Raw genomic sequence first — 27,533 nt, forward strand, 5'->3', positions numbered from 1 at the left:
GCAAAGACATCATACGAAAATATTTTTGTGATCCTCTCTCCATCAGCCTTCTTTGAAAAAGTTGAGTCTAGTCATGCTTGACTCACAAACATCTACTCAAAGGAGTCACTAAACTAAAAATGTTTTGCAATGTATTTACCGCTACAACTAGTAAATTAAATACAGGAAATAATAATGTACATGACAATGCATACCAAACACGACAGTAAAGTATATCTTTATTCGCACATGCAATTATTATGAAGAAGACCAGAGGTGGCCGGCCAAGGATTACAATAGATCCAACTATAGCGTACTACTTCCTTGGCGGTACACAACATATTTAAAGAACCCGACAGTTGCCAAGAGGAACACAACCGTTAACCAACCGACACATAACTATCGAGAGTGACAACCCACTTAATATAATTATTTTTTTTTTGGTTTCGCTAGTGGTATCCCCGCAACCCAGCCTAGCGCCCAACCCGCCTTACCTTGGACTTACTAATTGTCATGTTGGGGTTGAGGAAGGGGCGAGCTGAGGCGAGACTAGTCCACTGGGGATGTACCAAGCTGCCTGCAAGCCAGGTGCATCGGGTGAGTTCGGGCCTTAGAGTCGAACTCAAGACCAATGGGGAGCAAACCCACGGCCCAAGCCAACTCCGCTACCCGTGCGGGCAATAATATAATTAATTAATATATTGGCAGATGACAAATAAACCATAGGCATATTATGCTGCCTACATCATCCCCCCCAAAAGAAAAAAATCGTCTTCCAGACTACAAGCAAACATCAAGTAATATTCGGGAAGACTAATGATAGACAGTGACTTGGACTGGACAACCCCAACTTGTAGTGTACTTGCCAAATCAAATGGGGGTTTGGGGCAACGCCTCTTACGGGGTCAAGGGGCAGCACCCCTCGCGGGGTCCCGGAGCAGCGCCTAGGGCGCGCTCCTTGTCGCTGTACAGAGCAGGGTCGAGAGGCAGTGCCCTCGTCGCCAACACCAAATAACAACCTTCAAAACCACACGAAACTCCATGGCGCACATCATTTTTTTGATTTTTTGAGATGCCAAAAACATTGTTGATGAAGTCAAACAATAGTCTCTAGTGACAGTCTATCCCACATGACTCAGGTGGCACCTCCGTGTACGGCTCCCAACTTCCTCTCCGGTGATTATTTTTTGCAATTTCTGCCTCAAAGCCATACAACGTACGGTTTGGATTATGTGCGGACCACCTCTCCTCTTCGTACATAAATCCTTCTTTAGTTTGTGCGTACTCAATTCTCTCTGTCCACCCCTGGCCATATGGAATTTCTCTTGCTTGTTCGTACAAAATTTCTCCTATTTGTCCGTATGGGAGTTCTTGTGGTTGGCCGTATAGATTTTCCTATGTTTGTCCGTACGGATTTTCTTGTGTTTGGCCGTACGGATTTTCCTGTGTCTGGCCGTACATATTTCCTCATACGCGACTTGTTTCCTCTGTTATGGTACGAATTTTGTACAAATTCAATCTTGCAACTTTGTGTATGGAGTTCCAGATTTCTCTGCCAATTCTGTACGGATATCTTTTGTGCCTTCTACCCTAGTCAATTTCGTACAGATCCCTTTACTCCTCTCCGCCAATGCCGTACGAACAACCCCAACCTTCGTACGGGCTTCCGTACGACCCTTCTATCTCATTGCTTGCTTTATCTGTACGGATCCGTACAATACAAATTGTCATCTTCTATAGATTCGTACAGTGCGTGTGATGTTTTCCTGCCAAAGTTGCAAGCCCGTACAAATGCGTACGACCGATCTTCCCTCTTGCCAATATCTTGCCGTACGGGTTTGTACAGATATCTCTTCCATACGAAATTGTACAGTTGGCTCCGTTCTTTGTTGCTTTCCCGGTCTCGTACGGGTGTGTACAACTTTGTGCCAATGATGCTTCCTAAATTTTGTACGGGGCCGTACAATTGAGTTGCCGACTGGTTTTCTCCTCTGCATAAGTTTAATGTGCTTTGGTACTTGACAACTTGTAATTCCTCCTAGGTGCCTTGTTCGTATTGCCTTTGTTGTTCCTTCGTGGGATTTTCCCTTCCACTTTCCATCTCCGTACTACAAAATGTATCATTCATAACTTGACATGCTTTCATCAATTGCTCTTCACCAGGAGTTGTAGCTTCAAGAAAATTACATGTTGGTGAAAATACCTCATAGTCCTCCATTTGCCAGTGGAATAGTCCATTCAGGGAACTCGTCTCATCTTCAGAGCAATCTTCCAGTTCGAGTACCCCTTCATCATTGGGTTCCATGCCTTTCCTCCCTTCGTCCAGACCAAACTCTCCACCCTTAGACTTTGAGTCAGAGGATGCCAGTACTTCACTCACCGCTTGGTTCCTTAAGTCAATCACATATTTGCGGCTTTCGCTCTCGATGGAGAGTGTGTTCTTCTTCTAGTTATGATTTGCCTTTGCCATGATCAACCAACCTCTTCCGAGAAGGGCACCATAGGCCTTTTTCTCTAGTGGAATGACAATGAAGTCGAGGAAGAAATGTTGGGTGCCGATAACAACTTTTTGTGCCATAAGTGTTCCCAAGGGTTTGATACCATGTTGGTCGACACCTACAAGCTAGAATGTCAGTGGCCAGAGAGTTGGTTTGCCCAGACCCCTCCATGTTTCTTCTGACAATACATTTACTCTAGAGCCATTGTCCACGATGGTATTGGTTAGTGTCCGTCCCATGATCTCCATTTCTACTACAGCTGGCTCTCGGCCAATACTCACAGTGAGTAGCATGGGGTCCGTGGCCAATGGGCCAGATGTTTTTGCCACTGGTTGGTCCATGGCAGATGTGCCAGGTGATTTTGTCGCTGGCTAACAATGTTCCTGGCCGATGATATTGTCACCAACTACATTTGTGAGGGCCATTTTCAATTGAGGCATAGTCTACAAAAGGTCAAATACTCGTACTGGTACGGTAGCTTGCAACATTTGTTTTATGATAGTTTTCTCGGACTCCGACCGTGGTGGAGTATTGGTGGCATCATGTGAGGCCCTTCGCTCCTCCACCATCGCTCGTTCAACATCTGCCTTTGTCTCTCAGAGTCTTTTCTTCTCCGTAAAGGGATCGAGGTACACTGTTTTTTTGCTTTGTAACCTCGTGATTGCGAGTACCTCCTCATCGGGCTCCTTAACGTCCAACATATTTACCCCTTTCCGCTTTGGGTAGTTAGTGTCCTCGTGGTTCCTCGGTCCACACCATTTACACAATAATTGTACGTTGTCTTTCTTGTTATGGCAGTCTCTCACAAAGTGCCCCCATTCGCTGCATTGTCGGCATTGTATGATAGGACGTCCTCTGGAGTCATACTGTATTTGGTTTCGCCCTCGTTGATTTCCATTGCCACCAAGTGATACATTTTGAGGTTTTGATGGGCTAGACTCTCCCTGTGTGAAGAGTACTTGTTTACTTCTCATCTTCAAATTGTATGGGCACTCCTTGATTGAATGCCCCAACACTTGGCAAATCTCACAAAACGTATGTCTAGGACAATTGCCTTTTGTGTGCCCCTCAATTTTGCACTCAGTACACCATAGTTCATTACCCTCTTTGCTGGTTCCTTTCTTGGCCTTCAATTCTTTCATCATTCTCAACGTATCCCGTTGAAGGGCTTGTGCGGTTCTGGATTCTTCATCACTACTACCTTTGGTGCTCTCATCATCATCGGTCTTCCTCTTCTCTCGGGGGGAGGTTTTGTTTTCACTCTTGATGTCCATCGCATGATTGTAAGCATCGACGTACGAGGACGGAGGCACTACTTTCATCTTCTTGCGCAGTGAGGGTATCAATCCCTCCATGAACCATCTCTTCTTCAACCCGTTCTGTTGGCTGGTTCTCCATCTTGTTCAACAGTTCTTTGAGCCTACGGTTGTAAGCATGTACACTCTCATTTTTCCCTTGCTTGGTATTATAGATTTCGGCCATGATCTCATTATCATCTCTCAGGAGTTTGAATTCCTCCTTGAAGGCCTTCTTCAGATTATTCCATCTTGTTTTGTACTGGGCGTCGAGGTCGGTATACCAATCAATTGCCATCCTCCTAAGGGTGGCCGAAAATGCCTTCAACTAGTAATCTTGGTCGTCTTGGCCATTTGCCTCCCAAATGGTTATACATGTTTTGCAATGTCGTACGAGGTCCTCTAATCCATCCCTTGTGAACTTCGTCAGTTTTTGCTTCTCCTGGTTGTTCACCATTGTTTTCACTCGGAAGGTACCATGTGTAATTCACCTTGTGTGCCTGACCTGGGTGGATTGTTTCGACTGCTACGTTCCGGTGCTTTCCTTGCACTCTCGGCCATGCAGGCGTCCTCTACACGTCCACCTTCAACATTCCCAACACTCCAGTGGACTGTTCCGGCCGCTACGTTCCAGTGCTTTCCTTGCACTCTCAAACATGTGCGCGCCCTCTACACGTCCACCTCCAACGTCCCAACACTCCAACTCGTCTTTATGCTCCCTTCGGCCGAGGGTCGGCAGATCACCTAATCACTTGGTCTTAACCACCACCCTATGGCCTCTTCTCACCTTTAATGGGGTCTACGAACATGAATCACTGAAGGCTGACCCGATTTCTTTTAAGGCAACGATGCCAAAATGTTACCGCTACAACTAGTAAATTAAATACAGGAAACAATAATGTACATGACAATGCATACCAAACACGACAGTAAAGTATATCTTTATTCGCACATGCAATTATTACGGAGAAGAAGACTAGAGATGGCCGACCAAGGATTACAATAGATCCGACTATACCGTACTACTTCCTTGGCGGTACATAACATATTTAAAGAACCCAACGGTTGCCGAGAGGAACACAAATGTCAACCAACCGACACATAACTACCGAGAGTGACAATCCACTTAATATAATTAATTAATACATTGGTAGATAACAAATAAACCATAGGCATTTTATGCCGTCTACACAATGTTAGAAAATTAGTATATCTAAATTATGAAGTTGTGGGTGGCCCCACTATCAATCAAAACTGTCACCCTATGTCCCTTTAAGATTCCTCAACTCAAAGAGGGGATGTCTAAGTACTCGTGAAAGTGCTGCAAGTGTGCCACCCATATGCTCTCCTCCTCAATCCTCATGCTCAACCTCATCCACAACAACCTCAAGTTCAGACTCTCTTGCCTCAAAATCCTCATTGGAAACTACCTCTATGTAGTGTATCTACCCTTTTCCCAAACAACTGTGATTTGGTTGTCATGGTTTTTTACAAATGAAGCAGTTTTTTTTCCTTTGAAGTTCATTTTTGGTTTCCTCAACCTTAATTGGTTTTGGGGGTAGTGCCTTAGGTTGATGGAAACTCTTATGGGGAGGCATATTATGTTGAATACGTGGTGCATTCTTGGAGTAGAATTTGTTTTTGGTCAACAAATCCTCCAAATTGAGAGCTCTCTTGATGGTCTCTTGCAAGGATTTTGGATCAAATGCCCTTACCAAACCCTTAGTGGTTTGGACAAAATCTCTACAAAAAGCACTATAAGTCTCCTCTTTGTCACATTTGGAACCATCACTAATAGCCTCTAAAACCTTGCCACATAATGCCCAACTTTACCTTCTTGCCTCAACTATGCTAGTTATCTGAAATTAATCGTCGGATCCTTTTTGCCAAACCTCTCTATCAATCTCTAGCCGAAATTCTGTCGAATAGTAATTGAGCCATGTCCTTGGGTCATGTTGATGTGTGTTTTATGCACATGCAAGCATCAAGAATAAAATACCAAAGTACTTAACCCTCTCTTGAACAAAATCACCTCAGATGCTAAGGGTAAGATCAACTAAAATGATTCCAAAGTTTCTACAGTTAGGTCTTGACGAGTGGGTAACTCAATGGTCAATGTGAATTGCTGTTTTCACTTGGGGACTTATGCAATTGTTCATATTAGCTTCGCTTATCATGAATGTGGAATAGGTGTGCTGATAACTTAGGATTTAATAATGAAGCTCTTGAAACTATTCTAACAAGAATTGTTTAGAAAAAGGGCAAAAGGAATAGGGTTTAGGAATTCTATTCTAAAGCCTAGAATGCAAGAATTGATGAACAAATTTAGTGGAATCAAACTAGGCAAGGTCTCACCATCAAGTCGAACAACTTGACACAAGCTCAGTGCAATCATCTAAGGTGTATTTCAAAGATGTTCAAGTTATTACCATCAAACATTGGTACCATTCAAGTTAATGCATAACAATGGACGTATAATAATTGAAGTTAAGCTCATATAAACTCCAATTGACCACGCAAGGCACACTTACAAATAGCAAGAGGCTAGTGGTATGGATTCATGGACTCGACACAATTACATTCAACAAATTCTTTCATTCAATCTAACAACACTTGAAAGCAAATTCTAATCTAACTTGGAGGAATTGAGAACCTTGAATGCAAGACAACACTTAAACAAAAATCACCATCAATTCGAACAATGATTTGAATTGAAATCTGTAGCATCTACCAACAATTCTCAAAAATCTCTCTTATGAATGAGAGGCGATGGGGTTTATATAGAGTCTCAAACAAAATGGATGGCCAAGATTCAATCAAAATCAAGGGCCAAGATCATGCCAACAAAGCCCTAGAGTTGCCCTAATTAGGGTCTACATAAAAAATGAAGCCACCAACATATGGCCTAATAGAAAGACACCTAGTCATCAAATATGAAATCTTCTAGAAGATTCCGTCCTGCATCTCTTTCTCTCACAACATATTCCAAGAATCTAAGTCATCCATCTGTCTCTTCTTCAAAGAGTCCAACTGATTGAAGTACATGAACTTCATCTTGTCTCTCAATTCTGCTAAGTGTAAACCACCGGCTTCGCTGACATCCAATCCCAATAATTCCTCAATTGAGGCAAGGATCTTCGACTGGATTTCATGAATTGATCCTTCCATCTTTGCACAATTCTTTTGTGCGTGCTCATAAGTAGATTTCTTCATGGCTAATGAACAATACCAGCCATGGAAATCGTATCAGTCTCCATTATGCACAATATTCTCCTTGATCAATGTGGACATAGGAATTCTTTTCAATACTCTGAGGTGTGGAATAGTCTTCTCCTGAATAGGTTGGAATTTCTCCCAAACCCCCTCTAGATACTGTATCCTGAATATGAGCACTGTTGTCCTGTTAAAAGCCTGGACAAAGTAAGAAAGTCATCCGCTTGTTTCTTCGTATCTTCAATCCATTTCTCCAATTCCGAAAGTGTATCTCTTGCTGCCTCATAATCTGCATGTAGTCCATAATCAACTGCAATAGGGGAAATAAGGGTGGGATTCTCACGCCTTATCCTTGCAATGTACTCCCTAAGTCTGATATTTTCTTCCTTATATTTCTCTTTCTTCTTCATTTCCCTATCAACTCTCGCATTGATCACTTGAACTGTATCACCAAGTTCTTGGAATTCTTGCTCTTTTGTACTACGACCAAGGGCAACTGAAGTGATTTGGAAATCCATGGGAGTAGCAACATCTTTCGTCACATCTCCAATAGGAACAACCACCTATGCAATCCACATTCCTGTCTCATCTCTAGGTATACGTGACAAAATCTCAGCCTTCTTTGGTTCTTTTTCCTTGTTGCTCCTGGCGAAGTACTCATTAATGTCGTCAATTGGTTGCGCCTCTACCATCTTCTTACTTTTCTCCATACTCCTCATCAGCCAATCTAGAATAGTGACCATCTCCATACCATCATCAAGGCACATCTCTCGATCAAGTTCCCTCAATGCCGAGATAACATCATCATTATCATCAGGATTACCCTTAGTCAAATCATATACGTTCTTCCCCAAACTAACCTCCAAAAGGACAGTAGGAGATCCTGACTGATAATCATCTTCATTAGGTGGAGCAGATGTAGCTGTGGCATACAAGTCTTGAACACTTTTTGGTAATATCACCATGTTGGAACATTGTTCAAACTCCTTGTTCTGTTCCGACACCTCAATCTCCTTGATTGATGAGACACTGAGGGGAGGTGACGGAATGATAAACTTTTGCTTCTTCTTCTTAACCTCCTCAATCTTCTTCCCTCTAGCCTTGACTTCTCCTGGTGTGTTCTTCCTTCGCTTGGGGGCTTGACTCTCCTCGTTCGCATGAATCCTTATATCGTTGATAGTCCTTTGATAATCTTCAGAAGAGGATTCCTCCTGTTTCATTTTTTCATATGTGAAGATAACACCCATATCAACTAACTTGTTCATTTGATTGTCTACCCATCCTCGGGAGAAACTCAAGACTTCTTTCATCAATACACTCAAATCTGTCACTTCTTGTTCTGACCAATTAGGCAATAAAATCGCCTTCTTCATTTCATTCTCATATTGTGGATTCGTATGATCCTTGTCATCCAATATCTGATCAAGAATGAGGAGAAGTTCACACTTCCTCATGAAATCCACGGACATTCTGGACCACATTCTTCTTTTCACTGCTTGTTCGTTCATCAGGTTGGCCCAATAGTCTTCTACGTCCACCCTGTGTACGAACTTATCTCCCCTGATCCTTCCAACTTTCTTATGCGGATCAAACCTTTCTCTCTTCTTGTATGTCGCAAAGCAATAGAATGCAAGTTCCTCAATCACTGTGTTAGCTGCAGCGGCGGAATGGGAAACCTCCAATGTCTTCCCTACCGAAATAGGAAATGTCATCCTAGTTTTGTGTTTGTCCTTCTGGATGGAATCAAACTCCAAAAGCTGTCTCACCACCTCAAGTAATATCATTCTGTCTGTAGGATACCTAGGAAGCCTGTATGGTTCGGATTGAAATCCATGAATCCTTAGGTATGTGAAAGTGGGAAACTGTATGTACCATTATCCATACTACTCAATCAACTCTTTTGCCTCCTTGGACAACCTCTTGTGAATTCCACCCTGCAACATCCTTGTAATGTACATAGTGAATGCATCATTCACTCTCTTATAATCTTCAATTCTATACATGTTCAACTGTGGATAGCATTCATAACTCTTGTACTGCCCTTGTCCATTCCCGACTTCACCTCTGTATATTAATCCTTTGTAAGTTACAAATTGCGTAAGTATATACACAAGGTAGAAGTCATGGCAAATGATTTAGATCTCTCCACATTCCTCAGCTGAAAATCCATATTGTCGCTTGTGATTTTTTACCAATTGATCAATGTTCCCTTCAGACAATCCCGGATAAAATAGAACATCCATCCATGATATAATGCACCTTGTGGCATCCCCATCACTTGGTTAAGTAGGAATACCAAGTCGCTATATTCCTCTTTCAAATCTGTGCACGAGTGTCTAGGGAGCCTTGGAATGATGAGCCCTAGGTTCAATCATCCATTCCTTGTTTACTATAGTTTTGCATGCATCCATCTTCAATTTATACTTCGCTTCATACTCATATTAAGTTTTGTCTTTCATATTTGCACCATGTGAAATTCCGAACACTTGAGCAATTGCATCCTAAACACGGAAAGCAATGGTGACCCCTTTGGGAGTCTTTGATCATTTGGGAGCGGGGATCATAACATCTTGCACACTCTAGGACTAGCTCGTTGCACTGTATGGACTGTAGAAATCTAGCGGCTTGGTAGATACCACTCATGATGTTTGCATAAGTAGGAGAAGGAATCTGGTTTCCAATTCCGAACATTCTCTGCCACATTTGGTCCATGTTCAGGAAATGCATGTTCATGTCTGTAATCTCCTTCCATCTGGATGACATCTTGGATTTTGGATAGAATCAATAGAATCCACTCTCAACTATCTTTTGTTGTTCCTTCTGAATGCCAATTCTGGACCTAGACATTGCACCTGCACGAAGCTGGAAGTCAATAACTGAATGCATCATTCACTCTCTTATAATCTTCAATTCTATACATGTTCAACTGTGGATAGCATTCGTAACTCCTGTACTGCCCTTGTCCATTCCCGACTTCACCTCTATATATTAATCCTTTGTAAGTTACAAATCGCGCAAGTATATACACAAGGTAGGAAGTCATGGCAAATGATTTAGATCTCTCCACATTCCTCAACTGAAAATCCATATTGTCGCTTATGATTTTTTACCAATTGATCAATGTTCCCTTCAGACAATCCTGGATAAAATAGAACATCCATCCATGATATAATGCACCTTGTGGCATCCCCATCACTTGGTTAAGTAGGAATACCAAGTCGCTATATTCCTCTTTCAAATCTGTGCACATGAGTGTCTGGGGAGCCTTGGAATGATGAGCCCTAGGTTCGATCGTCCATTCCTTGTTTACTATAGTTTTGCATGCATCCATCTTCAATTTATACTTCGCTTCATACTCATCTTAAGTTTTGTGTTTCATATCTACACCATGTGGAATTTCGAACACCTGAGCAATTGCATCCTCAACAAGGAAAGCAATGGTGACTCCTTTGGGAGTCTTTGATCATTCGGGAGCGGGGATCATAACATCTTGCAAACTCTAGGACTAGCTCATTGCACTGTATGGACTGCAGAAATCCAGCGGCTTGGTAGATACCACTCATGATGTTTGCATAAGTAGGAGAAGGAATCTGGTTTCCAATTCCGAACATCTTCTGCCACATCTGGTCCATGTTCAGGAAATGCATGTTCATGTCTGTAATCTCCTTCCATCTGGATGACATCTTGGATTTTGGATAGAATCCACTTTCAACTATCTTTTGTTGTTCCTTCCGAATGCCAATTCTGGACTTAGACATTGCACCTGCACGAAGCTGGAAGTCAATAACTTCGAAAAATCTTCTTGGTAACTATTTTCAGAATTGAATAAGTTCTGATTTTTGATGATTTAGACAATTTTTAGGGATGGAAATCAGAGATTATATCCAAATTCCTAACGAATTCTGAAAATAGAACATAGATGTGAAGATTATCATTTTCAGACTTCATGGAACTCTTGAAAATTATCATTTTCAGACTTCACTAAGTCTGAAGACACTAGCATACTCAGAAAATTCCTTGAAAATATAGGTCATAGGAGTATACCAAATCTGGAAATGAACTCGCAAAGGTGTGAAAGGTCTGATTTTCACTCAAAAAATGTCTCTAGACACCCTTCCGAGCTCTCAAATGGCTGCCAGTAAGTGTGAAGACAACCTGCAATACTTAAAATCAGTCACTAAAATCATGTTGCAGCCACTTAAAATGCAAATATTTGATGAAAACAATTTTCCCAAGGCGAAAAAAAAGACAAATCTGGGCAAAATGGAGGGCTGGAAATGAAATTTCAGTCTGAAGACAAGTCTGAAAATTGAAGTTTCAGACTTACCAACACCTTGAATTATGATGATAAACCCAGAAAATGACCCAAAAATGGCATAAAAATGCCCTCCAAGTGAAATTGCCAAAGCTGGGAAGTGGCTGGAAATGGAAATTTTTCTGAGGACAACCTGCAATAATGGTGATTTAGACCTGCAACAGCAATAGAAACGTCTGAAAATGCAGTAAAATGTCCTCAAAATCACCTCCAATCAAAATTGCCCTGGGTGGAAGTTGCTGGGAAATGAAAACTAAGTCTGAAAATCAAATTTCCAGCTAGCAATGGAGGTAAAATAAGTTCTAGCAATGGTGAAAAATCAGGTCTGAAGACAATCACAGCGAACCTCAAGCAATGGCGCCAGCCAACACGGAGGAAAATCACCAAAAAAGGAGGAATTTGACCTCCAAACAAAAATCGCCCTTCCTCAACAATGGCACCACCTCCCAAAAATCACCCAAGTCTGAAAAATGCTCTCCAAACTCACTCCAATGGGCCTCTAAAAATATCGCCTAGGTTTGAATAGGCAGAAAATAATCAACAAAGCACACTTTCAGCTCCAATGGTGTCAAGTTGACACTTGATAAAAATCGCCCAGTTGGAGAAATTCGCCCAAATCAGCAACTTAGCAATCACACTCAGCTATTACATTGCTGGTCTCCTCTCTTTAAACATGTTTTCACCTTGAGTTTTCACTACACAAGCAATGTGGGATAAAATTTTGCTCTTTATACTTGCCTGGGGAAATTGATTTGCTTCTAGAAGGTGTAAATCATTTAATATTAATTGCAAATCATTTGTTAATTATTTTTTATTTTTAAATAATCGTTTGCAATCACAAAAATAATTAAATTTGGGGCTGACTTATTAAAAAATTTAAATCATTTTGCCCTCCTGGGGGAAAATCGCCCCATGTTGGGATTAAAATCCCAATGAAAAACTTATTAAAATCACTAAAATTCCATTTGGGGGAAAATTGCCGCATTGAAAACCTTAAAATTTGATCATTACTGGGCTTGGTGGAAAATCGATCATCATCGGGAACATGAATTTTATCCACATTAAAGTCATCCGCACTGTTAGTGGAAAAACGTGGCTCATCAAGAGGATTTCCCAATACTTAGTCAAATTTTTGCCTCCTGGTGGAAAATCGCCTTGCATCAAAAATCTGAATGGGGGAAAAAAGTGGTCCATCGGAAATCCAGTGAAAATTCTTTTGCCATCAGGATTTTCAGTGGGGGAAAATCATGGGTCATCGGAAATGTGGGGGAATAGTACCTCCCATCAGGAATTTTGACATTTTGACCCTTAGAACAAGGATTTTCTTTAGAAATTTGATCATTTAACCACTCAAAATCATCTGGATACTTAGAATTTTCAATTAAATGCATCAAGACTTGGGCAAATTTCCCAAATTTCGAGCGAAACAAAAGGAAACCTATTGGGATAAAGTGCAAAATCAACTTGAATAACCTCACAAGAGCGAGAAAACAAATCCTAAAAGTCCTAAAACACCTAGGCACTTAAATATCATCGATGAGGACATTCAAAAACACGTTTATGCTCAAAAGGTCTACACTTAGATAAAATTAAGATCATTTAAACTTTCAGCTTTTACGCACTTGATCCTATAAGTTCAAAAAACCTAAATGACAATTAGGCATGATCAAAATTCCGAGACTTGTGCACGGGAACTCAAAATTGCCCACTATGCTGCCAAAACCCTAAACTAACCAATGCGGAAAGCGAGAAAGAGGGGGCCCTCGTTTGCAATGGGGCGATGTGTGAAAAGGTCACAACAACTCATTTTACCATGGTACCACCACTCATTAGCCACACCTTCTAGGTGAAGGGTTGCAAACTTGATTGCTTCCTCCTCGTACATCGGGTTTAAGAAGAAATATGTATACAATTTTTGCAACCAAGCTCTAGCTGTAACCCCATTTGATCCATCATAGGCAGGTAGAGTGATCTTTCCCAACCATTGTTGTATATCTCTCCTTGGGTGATCCTCATAATCATTTCTTGTTTATATATCATGATACTCCTTGAATGACATTTCACAATAGATGGTTGGATTATCTTGCCATTTCATTGGTGGGGCTTGTTGCTCTTCTTCCAATGGGCACTTTTCTTCTCTTTGCAAAAATTTGGCCCTAAATGTCTTGGTTGGTGGATTGCCTGAGACTCCCTCAGTGGCTGAGTGACTTCTTTCTACACCGCTTGGATTAGACCTCCCAGCACTCCATTGTTGATTCATTCTTCTCAGAGTCCTCAATCTTTGCCATGTACTCCTCCATGGAGGACTAAAATTCTTTGTTCAGCTCTTTGTTATTGTTCCTAATGACTTCATAGAGGTTGATTTCCTCGTTCCTATCACTCATTGCTTCTTCCTTTCTAATTTCTCTTCACTGGTACTTGATTTTTTGGTCACTTTTTTGCATGAATTTGCATCACACAACCCCATAAGCTGGCAAAAAAGGTGGCTTTGATATTACCATAATGATCGTATGCTATTAAATTGCGCACAACTACTTTTATAATGCAATAGTTTACTCATTCCCTTTTAATGAACCAAAAATTGTATAACAGTTTTATACTTTGGAAATCAATGAAATTCTAAAATTCAGATCTGGCAATGGAATAAGAAGTTATTTAAAAATAGTACAATTAGTCTTAAAACAATGATTCCATTTTCCTATATAATGCCGAGGTTTAGTCTTATGGTTTATGTTCATTACACTTAGAGAGTAGGTCTTGTTGTCGTATGTATTTGCGGGAGTCTCCTTGGGGCCGATTTCACCAAATATGCAATTGGCCATCGGCCTTGCATATATGGAGTTGGCCGATAATTAATAAAGTGTGATGCATTTGTTTGGAAAACAAATATATATTTATTAAGGGGGGCTGACTTTTGGAGAAGTCCGCCACCCTTATGAAAGGTCACCATGCTCTAATGGTGGTCTTGGTTTGAAGGGAGCCCTTGATAAAGAGTCACCTTTGCTCGGGTATAAAGGGAGATCGATTCTCCCCTCCTTGGCAATCAAAAAATACACACACACAATCACAGTCCGCACATTCAAGGCAGATCGAATATCATACACAGCAGTTCAAAAAAAAATTCACTGCAGTCCAATCTTACACAGCAGATCGAATATCACCACCAGCAGTTCGTGTAACATCAAGTGTGGATTGTTTCATACATCTAGCTTCAAGGGGTGAAGCGATTTTTTGTAAAGACATCTTGCTATTTGATTAATATAATAAGAGGCATTTGTTGCTGGGTTTTTCTCCCTCATGTTGCAGGGTTTTCCCAGGGTATATGCTGTGCAAATTTGATTGAATTGTCTTATATCTACATTCTATTAATCTGATCATTAAATTAAGATGGTATCAGAGCGGGATTAAGAAGATCTTTCTCTAAAGAAGCGAAGTTATCCATTCTTCTTCTCATCCTAAGGAGTAATTCGTAGCGTCAATATGGTGAACGGACTTAAGGTTGAAGATAGGCTTGAAGGTGCAACAAACTTCACTTCATGGAAATATAGAATTCTAATTGCACTAGAAGAAAATGATAATCTTGAGTTTGTCCAAAAAGATGATATATCTGAACCAGCCGATGAAGCTGAGAAACTTCAAATGAAGAAGAATGGCATAAAGGCCAAGAAGATGTTGATTGATTCGGTGAAGGATCATTTAGTGCCTCTTATCTCCAATATGTCAATTGTTAGAGATATGTTCAAAACCTTGGAAGGACTTTATGAGATCAACAACACTAGTAGAGCCCTTGCTTTAAGTCAACAACTTCATCAAATCAAGATGGTGAAAGGAGAATCAGTCATATCATACTTCATGAAGATTATTGAGTTAAGAGATTAACTAAGCTCCATTGGAGATCAAGTTGTGGACAAAGACCTAGTCATGTTGGTGTTGAATGGTCTCTTGGGAACCATTTATTCATAGTGTTAGTGGGAGATCCAAATTTCCCAAGTTTAATCGTCTTCATGCAGATTGTATCCAAGAAGAATCTAGATTGGCTGCAAGGATAAATGGCCGAAACTCTCACAATGCAGACAATCATGTTCTAGCCACTCAAACTACAAAAAAGAAAGGAAGAGATGGGAAAAAAGGTAACTTCAAAAGAAACAGAGATAGAAGTTCAGTTTCCGCACCTAATTCTAAGAAGAAGAAAGATCTCTCCCACATCCAGTATTTTAGATGTGACAAGTATGGCCACTATGCAAGAGATTGTTTGACAAGCAAGAGATTGTTTGACAAGGCCAAAGCAACATGCTTCTATGGCGAATGTTGGTGAAGTATCTCCTCAAAAGGAATCTTGGTCAGCAATGTTCTAATCGATAGTAGCACTTGGTTGATTGATAGTGGCACTTCTCTACACATCACAAGTTATAGGGAACATCTTTCAGACTTGGTGGAAAGAAAGACCAATCTTCAAGTGATAATTGGAGATGATGCATGCTACTCGGTGAAAGGCTCTGGATCTACCTCTCTCAACTTAGAATCTGGCATCCCTCTCCATCTAAGTGATGTCTTGTTTGTACCAGGAATCAAGAGGAACCTTGTCTTCATTTCAGCCTTGGAAGACAAAGGTTATCAAGTTGCATTTCCAGAAGGGAAAGTTCTTGCTTGGCCAAAGAACTCTAGCATCAAGACAACACGTGTGATTGGGAACCGACATGATAGTCTATACAAGCTTTCCATTCGTCCAGTTCAAGCACTTCTTCATGACTCTTCCAGTTCTAGCGAGCTATGGCATAGAAGACTTGCTCATCTACACTACAAGGCCCTTCCATCATTGGAGAAAATGGTTAAAGGTGTACCTAAGCTCAGCCATGAGCATGATGGCACTTGTAAAGGTTGTGCCATGGGTAAAAATACTAAGAGTCGATTTCATAGCAGTGAAAGTAGGTCAAAAGGTATATTAGATCTTGTACATTCTGATTTATGTGGTCCTATGTCAATAGCCTCCCTAAGTCGATCTTTGTATTATGTAATTTTCATAGATGATTACTCTAGGAAGACTTGGAATTATTTTTTGAAGTTTAAAGAGTCTAAAGAAGTCCTAGATAGATTTAAAGAGTTTAAGGCCCAAGTACAAAAATTGTCTGGAAAGAGGATTAAAGTCTTAAGGTCTGATAATGGAGGCGAATACACTTCACAATGCTTTCATAATTTCTGCGTTGAGGCATGAATTAAGAGGGAGCTTTGTGTTCCTTACAACCCACAACAAAATGGGGTTGCAGAAAGAAAGAACATATCCATAGTTGAAGCAGCTAAAGCCATGATTCATACCAAAACTTGCAAACCTTTCTTTGGGCAGAAGCTTCCAAAACAACAGTATATGTTCAAAATAGATGTCCTCATCAGATATTGCAAAATATGATACCAAAAGAAGCCTTTTCAGGGTTTAAGCCTGAAGTCAGTCATTTGAGAATCTTTGGTTGTCCAGTGTATGTCCATGTACCTAAAGATAAAAGAACCAAGTTGGAACCTTTTGGCAAGAGAGATATTTGTGGGCTACAATGAAACTTTAAAAGCCTACAGGATTTACATTCCAGGACAAAAACAGATAGAGGTTAGCAGAGATGTTACATTTGAGAAAGATGTTGCATTCAGAAGATCTAAAGGTTCATGCATGGAGATAGATGATGATGAACCTGAAACTCCTCAAGACATGGATGTTGATCATACTCCCGAGATTCATAGGGTCTACTAAACCAGTAGAGGCTATTGATCCAGTTGAACCCTTGGAACCTACTGATGGTTCGAGAGACATTGTCATAAGCAAGAAGAGACCTCTTTGGGCTAGGAAAACTACGCAGGAGGCAGAAAAGTTTGCAGCTCCTAGAGGCACATTCAAAGAAAGCAAAAGACCTCAAAAATTTTCAAGCTATGTTGCATTAATGAGTAATATCATTGAACCTGAACCTTCCAGTGTTGAGGAAGCTTCAAGTCAGAGTGTATGGAGAGATGCTATGGATGAAGAATATCAATCCATTATTAAGAATGATGTTTGGGACATTGTTCCAAGACCTAAAGGAAAATCAGTTGTATCTTCCAAATGGCTCTTCAAGATCAAGCATGAAGCTGATGGAAGTATTGAGAAGTACAAAGCAAGATCTGTGGCTAGAGGATTCTCTCAAAAAGATGAAATAGATTATGAGGAGACATTTGCTCCGGTTGCTTGCTATACATCCATCAGGACTATCATTGCCATTGCAGCTGCAAAGGGATGGAAGCTACATCAGATGGACGTGAAGACAACATTAATGGTGTGATTGAAGAGGAAGTTTACATTGAGCAACTTGATGGTTTTGTGATTCATGGGAAGGAGTCTCATGTTTGCATACTAAAGAAGGCTTTGTATGGCCTTAAGAAGGCTCCTCGTTCTTGGTATGAGAGGATTGATCGATACTTGATGGGCTTGGGGTTCTTCAAGAATGATGCAGATCCAAATCTTTACTTCAAGGTAATTGATGGCGAGGCTCTTATACTAGTTCTTTATTTTGATGATTTATTTATTACTGGAGAAGATCATCTCATTGACAAATGTAAGAAAGAGTTAGCTTCTGAGTTTGAGATGAAGGACCTAGGTCTTATGCACTCCTTTCTAGGATTGGAGGTATGGCAAAGACCCAGTGAGATTATTCTAAGTCAAGGGAAATATACCATAGATATCTTGAAGAAATTTGGAATGATGGACTGCAAGTCTATGTCTACACCTATGGAGACAAATTTGAAGAAGTTGAGTGAGTTTGCAGCTAGTTCGGATTTGGTAGATCCTACCATGTACAAACAATTGATTGGTTCATTGATGTATCTAGTCAATATTAAACTTGACATTTGTTATGCAGTGAGTGCTCTCAGTCAGTTTATGTGTGAACCAAGACATATTCATCTGGCTGCAGCAAAACATATATTGAGGTACTTGCGTGGCACTATAGGATATGAGTTGAGATATACTTCCAGTGCAGATCTAAATCTGCAAGGATATTCTGATTCAAATTGGGTAGGTAGTGTTACTGATCGGAAGAGCACCTCAGGTTGTTGCTTTAGTTTAGGGTTTGCTATGGTCTGCATAAATAACAAGTACATAACAACTATGGCAGAATAATGATATCTTTATTGGATTCTCAAATATGCCAGTACCATACTAATTTGCCGAGGTTCCATCCATACATTATATAAACTCGACAGTTGGCCAAGTTGCCAACCGTCACTAACTACCAACTACCCAACGGGAACCTCTTGACAACTCATACATAACAAAACATAAACATCCAAGCCAACTATAAGCTAACATGTGTTATTGATCCCTAACAATCCTTTCTGACTCCTTGAGCTTCCTACTCTAAAATGCTATGGGGTGTTTATTTTGCATAAATATTGCTCCAATCCCCTCTCCTGAAGCATCGCACTCTAAAACAAAAGGAAGTGTAAACTCTGAAATAGCCAAAACAAGACACGAACTCATTACCTCTTGGAGCTTGTCAAAAGCTTTGTGTATTGAAATACTCCAAGAGAAAGCCCCCTTCTTCATCAGATTTGTCAATGGTGTTGCAAGTTGTTAAAATCCTTTGACAAACCTCCTATGGTAGTTGTGAAGTCCCATAAATCCTTTCAAATGTGACAAAGTCTTGGGCCTAGACCAATCCCTTATTGTCTTGATCTATTCATCCATGCTAACCCCTTGGGCAGTGATTTGATGCCCTAAATACAATATCTGAATCAAGCCAAATTCACATTTGCATACTTTAGCATAGAATGAATACTGCTCTAGTATACCAAGCACCTCATCTATGTGCCTCAAGTGACCTTCCCACATTTTGCTGTAAATCAAGATGTCATCGAAGAAAACTAGCACAATTCTTTTCAATTGTAAAATAACTGCTTGATTCATGCCTGAGTAGAATATGGCTGGTGCTTTCATTAGTCCAAATGGCATTACCAAGAACTCATAACGCCCATCATGACATTTAAAAGTTGTTTTGTGCACATCCTCATCTCTGACTCTTATTTGATGATACCCTCATCATAGATCAATCTTGGAGAAGCATACTGCACCATGAAGCACATCTTTCAACTTATTGATCTTGGGTATGGGGTAGCGATTCTTAATGGTCTTCTTATTGAGGGCTCTATAATCAATGTACATCTTAGTGCCATCCTTTTTCTTGATCAACACAACAAAAAAAGTAAATGGGCTAGAGCAAGGTTTATTGTGTCCCATATCGAACAACTCCTTAATTGCCTTTTCAACCTCCTCATGCTTCCTAGATGACACTAGGGTGTAATGATGACCCATTTTTCTCCTTCCTCTAATTCAATTACAGCTTGAAAGCCCCTATCCATTGGATAGACCACGAAGGACTAACTCCTTCCCATCGAATTTGAATTTCACCTCCAAAGTTTAATAATTCTTTGTGTACTTGCCAGGTGAGTGCAATTATTGCACACCCAACACCAAATCTGTCTCACCAGTGCCAATCACATAGAAATCATCTTGCACCTTGTGCCCTCCTAGAGTAAACTCCAACTATTGAATCCTTTGGTTGCATGGAATATTCAACCCATCAGCCATTGTAACGTTGAACCCTGCAAAATCTTTTGTTCTCAAACTCATCTTATCCACCAATCCCTCATTAACGAAGTTGTGGGTTGCCCCACAATCAATCAATATTGTCACCTTATGTCCTTGTAAAACTCCTCTAATTCAAAGAGGGTGATAGCTCTTGAAAGTGTGCCTTTCAAATGCTCACACCACTGATCCTTATGCTTAACCTCGTCCACAACAACCTCAGGTTCAGACTCTCTTCCCTTATAATCCATAGTTTAAAGACTCGGACTCGACAACTTAAAATTTTGACTCGGTCTTAGGACTCAGTACAGGCTTAACAAAAAACTCCATACAGACTTGAAAAAACCCCTCAAAATTGCATAAAAAAAGAAATAAATGCATTTAGAGAGCATAAAAGTGTAATTTGACCATCAATTTGTCATAATTCAAACATTACACATCATATTATCCCCAAACTCTCAAAATTTGAAATTTAATAGTTTCAAAGTCGAACAATACACTGTAATACAACAAAATTATAATAACTACATTTTAATTATTTACATATGATGATATGTCAAAAAAAACAAAAAAACAACCAAATACAATCTTTATCTGTCCTTCCCCTCCTAGTGTAACTTAATTTTTCAAGCCTTGAACTACAAGGTAAGTTAGTATCAAAATGATGATAGATTGTTTCTTCAAAAGTGTCTTCATTTTCTTCCATTGCATCCAATTCTGCTACTTTTGTTTGGTGATTTGATCAACTTTGAATGCTTAAAAATTCTTTTCTCAAATTGTCTTCTTGCTATGTTGATATGTTGATTCTTCACTGGGTGAAATGGGTGAATAAGAGCAAAAAATGACCAAAAAAAATTGAAATTTCACTTAAAAAGGCATGACTGCTATGTCCAAGCACTGGATAGAAGAGTTTGAGTTCAAAACTCGGTAGACTGAGCCCTAGACTTGGAGAGTCTTGGAGCAGGACTTGAGAGTTTGTAGAGTCCTGCAGAGTACTTGGAGAATCTTCAAATTATGTTACAATTCTTATTAGAAACTACCTTTATATAGTGTATACGTCCTTTTCCCAAATACCTATGACCTAGCTGCCATGGCTTTCTACAAGTGAAGTATAGTTTTTTCCTTTGAAGCTCATTCTTGGATTCCTCAACCGTGTTTGGTTTTGGGGGTAGTGCCTTAGGTTGAGGGAAATTCTGATGAGGAGGCTTCTTATGCTGAATCAGTGGTGTTTTCTTGGAGTAGAATTTGTTTTTGATCACTGAATCCTCCAAATTCAGAGCTCTCTTGATGACCTTTTGCAAGGAATTCAGATTAAATGCCCTTATGGAACCCTTCTCTTGATGGCCTCTTGGAAGGAATTCAGATTAAATGCCCTTATGGAACCCCTAAGTGGTTCAGATAGACCCTCTACAAAAATCTCTCTGAGTCTCGTCTCTGTCACATCTGGAACCATTATAGATAGCCTCTGAAACTTTTCCATATAATGTTCAACTGTCTCTTCTTGCCTCAATTGTGCCAGCACCTTGAAATGAATCTCCAGATCCTTTTTATCAAACCTCACCATCAATCTTTGTCTGAACTACTTTAGAATTGTAATTGAGACATGTCTTTGGGTCACCATGCCATGGTACACTAGGTGAAGGGTTGCAAACTTGATTGCTTCCTCCTCATACGTGGGGTTTAAGGAGAAATTGTATCCAATTTCTTCAAACAAGCTCTAGCTGTACCCTATTGGATCCATTGTAGGTCGGTATAGTGATCTTTCCCAACCATTGTTGTATATCTCTCCTTGGCTGATCTTGACATCTTCCCCTTCAGTGACCACTTCTTGTTTTCATATCATTATACTCCAATTGCATGAATGACTTGTCATGATGGATGGTTGGGTTTAGAGCACTATACTTCGCATGATACCTTGCCATATCGTCCTCAAGTCTTGGTGGGGCTTGCTGCTCTTCTTCTAATGGGTCCTCTTCTTCACATAGCAAAATTTTGCCCTTGAATGTCTTGGTTGGTGGATTGACTGAGACTCTCTCATTAGCTGAGTTACTTTCTTCTGCATCATTTGGAATAGACCTTCCAGCACTCCGTTGTTTGTTCATTCCTCTCAAAGTCCTCACAATCTTTAGTTTTACCACAGATGGACTGAAATTCTTTGGTCAGCTCTCTATTTTTGTTCCTAATTACCTCCTAGAGGTTGATTTCCTCATTCCTATCACTCATTGCTTCTTCCTTTCTAATTTCTCTTCACTGGTACCTGAATTTTTGGTCACTTTTTTGGATGAATTTGCATCACACAATCCCAGTGTAAAGATCTATCCCTGTTTAAACCCAACTTTTTTGCAATTTTCCCCTGGTATTATGTCAAACAGTTACCCTTATGCCGATTTACAGAGTTCTCTGTATTGTAAATGCAATTTATTTTGTTGGAGGTTTGCAGTGGTAATGATATTTGATTTGATATGTGTTTGAGCAGTTCTCTTGACTCAGAAAAGAAGAAACATTCATTTGACTGAACAGGAACAATTTAATATATTTTCGCAACACATATAAACTGAACTGGTAGAATAATTCCTTAAATATTAATTGAAACCAAGTTTACATGAGCTTAGATTATTTCTGACCTTTCAATACAAATGACAGTCTGAAAATCACATATAACAACTCTCAGAAAAGCATAGCAGCGATAAACTTCGTTAACTGGAGTTGCTGGAGTTGAAGTGGTACATATTTATGCCCCTCTGTTCATTCAGACCTTGGTTGGAAGTGCAGACAATGGTTCAATCTTCCCAGCAAACTCCTATCATTCAGCCCTTGATATGAATTCAATGTCATAAACAGAATACTGAGGTGTCAGGCCTGTTACAAACTGCTGCAACCATAAATCTCATTTTAATCAGCTTCCTATCTGCTAAACCATCACTGTATACTGATTTCCTGAGTCTCTAAGCCCCTCGCTTTGCTCCGGGATTACTCGCCTTTCCTTACTACAGAGCCCTCGCATCTGAATCTTTGCCAGGATTGCTTGAGACTTACGGCTATGTAATGGAGACTGTGCCAGAGATGAGAGCCACTAGTCCTTGAAAAGTAGGAGACAATCACCAAATGAAAGGGCCCACGAATTACTCCATAAGCTCATGTCCAAGTCTTCAAGAAGGATTTACACCAAATAATGGAGCCACACCAAGCAAGAGTGCCAATGAAAATCAAGGAAATGTTGCAGCCAGGTATTCCAATGCCATGACCATGCTCCAAGCAATTCAACCTTAATTATTCAAGCTCCCACACGAAAGACATGAAGTCAAATGTCTACGCCAAGCAAATAGATCTGCTACAATGTCTTGAAAACCAATACAAATATGCTCCTAAATCACTTCCATGGTGTCAATTAAGGTACTACGGTGCCTTTATGCATCTTGCACCAAAGTCCACGCCAAGGGTAATTGAGGACTTGAGTGTTTTTCGCTCATGGCATTTCAATTGGAAGAAGAGACAACACTAGCTAGACGAGCACCTCCCAATAAAATCTTCTTTTTTTGTGCCAAGTCGACCAAGATGAAAGTTGACTCCCTTCTTTAATTCACTACCCCTTTCCACATCACAGAGACAAAAAGATCTGCACAGGCTTCTAAAGCAAATATAGTTCGCAACAATCGATTCTAAACTTTCGTCCAATGTGACCACCCAAAATATTGAAACTCACGCCTTCATGAGAAATTAATTGACCCAGCCGCTTATTTTTTAAAAAGCCTTAAAATCGGGACAATTTTGTCTTCAGTGCCAGATATCATTCTCTTTTCATACCAAACTTAAAACAAAACCTTAATATAAATCTTCCGACTCAAAGCTCATAATAAAAACAAACCTCTGAAATATTCAATATTTTAGAGAAACTCATCAAATAATAACAATGTCGGAAATTTGTCTTTTTTAATAGACTTCACAAATTTCGAAAGCTTCAATCATTGAATCCAGTTGCAAACCTGAATAATCTCTTGCACAATCGAACAAGGTTTTTCCATTCCTGCTCCCACTTTAAATGCCCTATCAATCCCATTTAAAAATATTTATTTATTAATTATTATTATTTTATTTTTAAATATTTATTTATTAATATATTAATTATGGTGTTAGAAAACACCTCTAATTTTGGGCGCTGGGCTGACCAAGTTGGGAAGGAACATTACAGTAAACATGAGCACTTGATAATTTCAATTATTATGTATACCTATGGCTACAATAGAGTTGAAAGCATTGATCAACGTATAGCTCTGTGGAGATAGACATAGGAGTTTCATGTCTTCTTTTGTTATGTTTGTTCTTGGGTGTCTTGTTAGGCTTATTAGTTTGCATCATATTCACTAAGAACATTACTTTTTGGCAGTTTTGACACTGGGAACCATTATTTTGGACTATCAGATTGTTTTAGAGTCTCTAGAGCAGGAAAGCTCTGGCATGCAAAAGTTCAAGTTGCTGCAGATTATTCAGACTCAAGGTCTGCTTCTTTTCACCACCATGGTGAATTAGGTTACCATCCACTTGAAGAAATAAGTGATAGCGAAAATACTGAGAGGGGAGAGTCAAGACTATCATATGCTGAAATCGCTAGGAGCACTGTTGAGGTACTTAAACATCTATTTTGGGAGCTCATTACTTTGTGCCAAAATTATAGGTTTTTAATCAACTTTTTTAACATTGGTACTCTAATAGAAAATATATGAATTGGAAGAAACTTACCAATTTATAGAAATTCACTCATACAAGTATCTCTTAAATCCATATATGCAGGCAAATCATAAGGCAATGCTGGTGCATCCAGGAACGATTCATCACGAGCCACACCGAGAGATTTCCTTGACCGAGCTGGAATATGTAATCGATGATTATGGAGGTTTGTGAAATGTTTGATGAAAATATTTTGGCTCATGTTGCTGCTGCAAGAGATAAAACTTAGTACCTTCTCTATGTTTTTTTGATTTGGCTTGTTTTGAAGAATTGTTTTTGTGTTTTGCACAAACTTACTATTTTCACATATAGTGTTACAGACATCTATTTTGAGTTGAATGGTGATGATAAAATTCTGCGAAGCCCTAGGGCCAGAAATCCTGTGGTGCGTTAGCTTATGCAATTCTTTCATCCATATTGGTTCCTTGATGTCAAGGGATATGTTGTTTTTTTGGTGTGCACAATCCATTGATAATCTTGTTAAATTTGATTGCCAAATGGCTAGAATGTTTTCGTTGGACTGGATGAATTGCAAATCTATGGAGAGCAGGAAAGAGCTGCGTATGAAAATCACAACAATATTTACACTTACAACAGCAGTGATACCAATGACAAGTATGATTATGAAGAGGTTTGTGCTAGTGAATCTACTCTATTATCATTTATTTTTACCTTCTAGTCAATATTGCTAGAAAATTTAGTTTTGAGAACCCCTTCTATTTGTGTTTGATATCTCTATAGGACTGGAGTTTTATTGATTATGAAGGAGATGACTCAGATCATTCTGAAACTGTGAAAGATTGGGCAAAACTAGACACCATGGCCACAGTTCATCCATTGCATTTTGCAAAAAAAATGGTCAAGGTAAGTCATACACTTTTTAAAGAAACAGATAATAAGTTTGCTTGTGGATATTGGTTTGCATTGATTTGGTATAGTTAAGTTTTGGAAAATGGGTAATACTGCTAAATAGCAAGATCCTATAATGGCACTAGGAAATTGATATATGCAGTTCCAATCACACCTGCTGTAGAAACAACCTACCAAATCCATTTTTAGAATGATTGTATGTAATTCAATTGTTATATCACATGATGTAGACTTATTATCATTAAGTTACTTTTAAGTTTTAACAGACAGTGAGGCATTGCAACTGTTGTTCATGTATACTGCCTATCTTTAGTCTCACGTTTGTTATGAATGTAATCCGATGACAAAAATGCAAACTCAGCACTCATTTGACTAAATTATATTGCAAGTCCGTCTGTATGATAGTCATAAAAATTCTAGAACATGTTTTTAACTTATTAATGTTAGGTTACTTTTTATTGACAATGAGGCTTGTTGACTTGTCTTGCAATGGGAGTTCATGGATAATGCCTTTCCTTTGTGTTGATGTGTTTTTTATGACACGTTCAAACATAGAATAAAATACTAAGTATTCTATCCTCTCTTGAACAAAGGCCTCTCGGATGCTAAACTGTGTGATCAAACAAGATGACTCCAAGGTTCCGATAGTCAGGTCTTGACTTTATATTGTGGATAGACTCAGTGTGTTGATGTGATTTTGCTGGAATCACAAGGGGACTTACGCTTACTTGAACCCTACTGGTGTTAATGTAAGAACCAGTAACATAAGACACAGAAATCTGAAACAATAAAATTTCACAAGAACAAGATACACAAGTATTTATCCTGGGAAAACCCTCCACTTGAGGGTGAAAAACCTAGCCACACCAAAAATCAAACTTTATTAATGTCACAAACTGAATGCAAAGCTCTCAAGCTGAATAATTTAAACACAATTGAAAACACTTATCAATCAGAGGATGAAGCCAATAACACCTGAAACTAAAGGCTTCTACAAAACAGTCAGCACGAAGCTTACTGGGACATATAGCAATTATCCCCTCAATTACACATAAGACAACAGAGAAAATATATAAGCAGAAGAAGATGCTGACTCAGAATGATGCACCGAAGATTACATAAAATAATATAAACTCTTGCTTGAACTTTTTCATACACCCGCGAAGCACAACAGCAACACGCCTTTATAGATAAGGCTCGAAACAACTCTAAGTTGGAAGAAGGTGAAAGGCCGGAAACGGAAGCAGACGAAAAGCCAACAATAACATCTGCAATACACAAGGTGTCAGTTACAATACTCCTGTTCCATAAATCACCGACAAAGGGAGCCACATAGACAAAAAATCGACCGCACCTCTCTTAGGATGAAATATGATAAGTAGAGGAGACGCAGCCATCACGCACAACATACTCCATGAAGGCACAAGGAATATGAAGAGAAAACAGGCGGTTATCAAGAAAACCGATACGCTCCAACTAGCTGGAGGAGAGAAAGAAACGCAAAACTCAATAGTCAAACAATATAGGTGAATTGAGAAGAGTTGCGACAAGGCAAAGAAAAATAAATTCACAACCATCGCAGGTAATGATGTCTTCTGAAGCTACAACATTAACATCTGGAACTTGAGATTTAATTCACTCAAACAAAAAGGTAAAAGGATAAGTGTTTAGAAAGACTATGCTACTCCTAAGATCAATGATGACAATAGATGTTACTTAGATAGACAAATTCCCTCAAATCAAGCCTTGCTTCATCATGACGACAACAACTACACAAGACCGATGCAATCTTCTAAAGACGTGGAAGATTTTCACATTGCAATTACATCACTCAAATACCCAATGCTGGCACAACTTGAACAAGTATCCACAATCCAACTTAACACAATAACGAGGTTCAGGCTAACTTTACATTGTAGCTTACAATCAACAAACTACCAAAAGTATGAACCAAGGAATTCATCACAATATCTTCATAAGCATCCACCATGATCAATGAACTTTAATCAACCTTGAAAAGTAACAAGGAATCATGCAAA

At 39.5% G+C, this 27,533-nt stretch overlaps 1 protein-coding gene across 3 annotated transcripts in view; it reads left to right on the forward strand.

Annotated features, from left to right (window-relative positions):
* LOC131060407 (uncharacterized protein At3g49140) overlaps positions 1-27,533 on the forward strand; it is a 136,928-nt gene that overhangs the window by 21,486 nt on the left and 87,909 nt on the right. For 2 of the 3 annotated variants that reach the window (XM_057993637.2, XM_057993636.2), the window contains exons 3-7: positions 24,284-24,521; positions 24,688-24,790; positions 24,945-25,009; positions 25,130-25,255; positions 25,366-25,488. In XM_057993637.2, the coding sequence (XP_057849620.1) occupies positions 24,284-24,521; positions 24,688-24,790; positions 24,945-25,009; positions 25,130-25,255; positions 25,366-25,488 (655 nt within the window). The remainder of the gene's footprint in view (positions 1-24,283; positions 24,522-24,687; positions 24,791-24,944; positions 25,010-25,129; positions 25,256-25,365; positions 25,489-27,533) is intronic. The other variant, XM_057993638.2, reaches the window with a different exon arrangement.

This window comes from Cryptomeria japonica, chromosome 4 (assembly GCF_030272615.1).
Source record: "Cryptomeria japonica chromosome 4, Sugi_1.0, whole genome shotgun sequence".
NCBI classification, from domain to species: domain Eukaryota; kingdom Viridiplantae; phylum Streptophyta; class Pinopsida; order Cupressales; family Cupressaceae; genus Cryptomeria; species Cryptomeria japonica.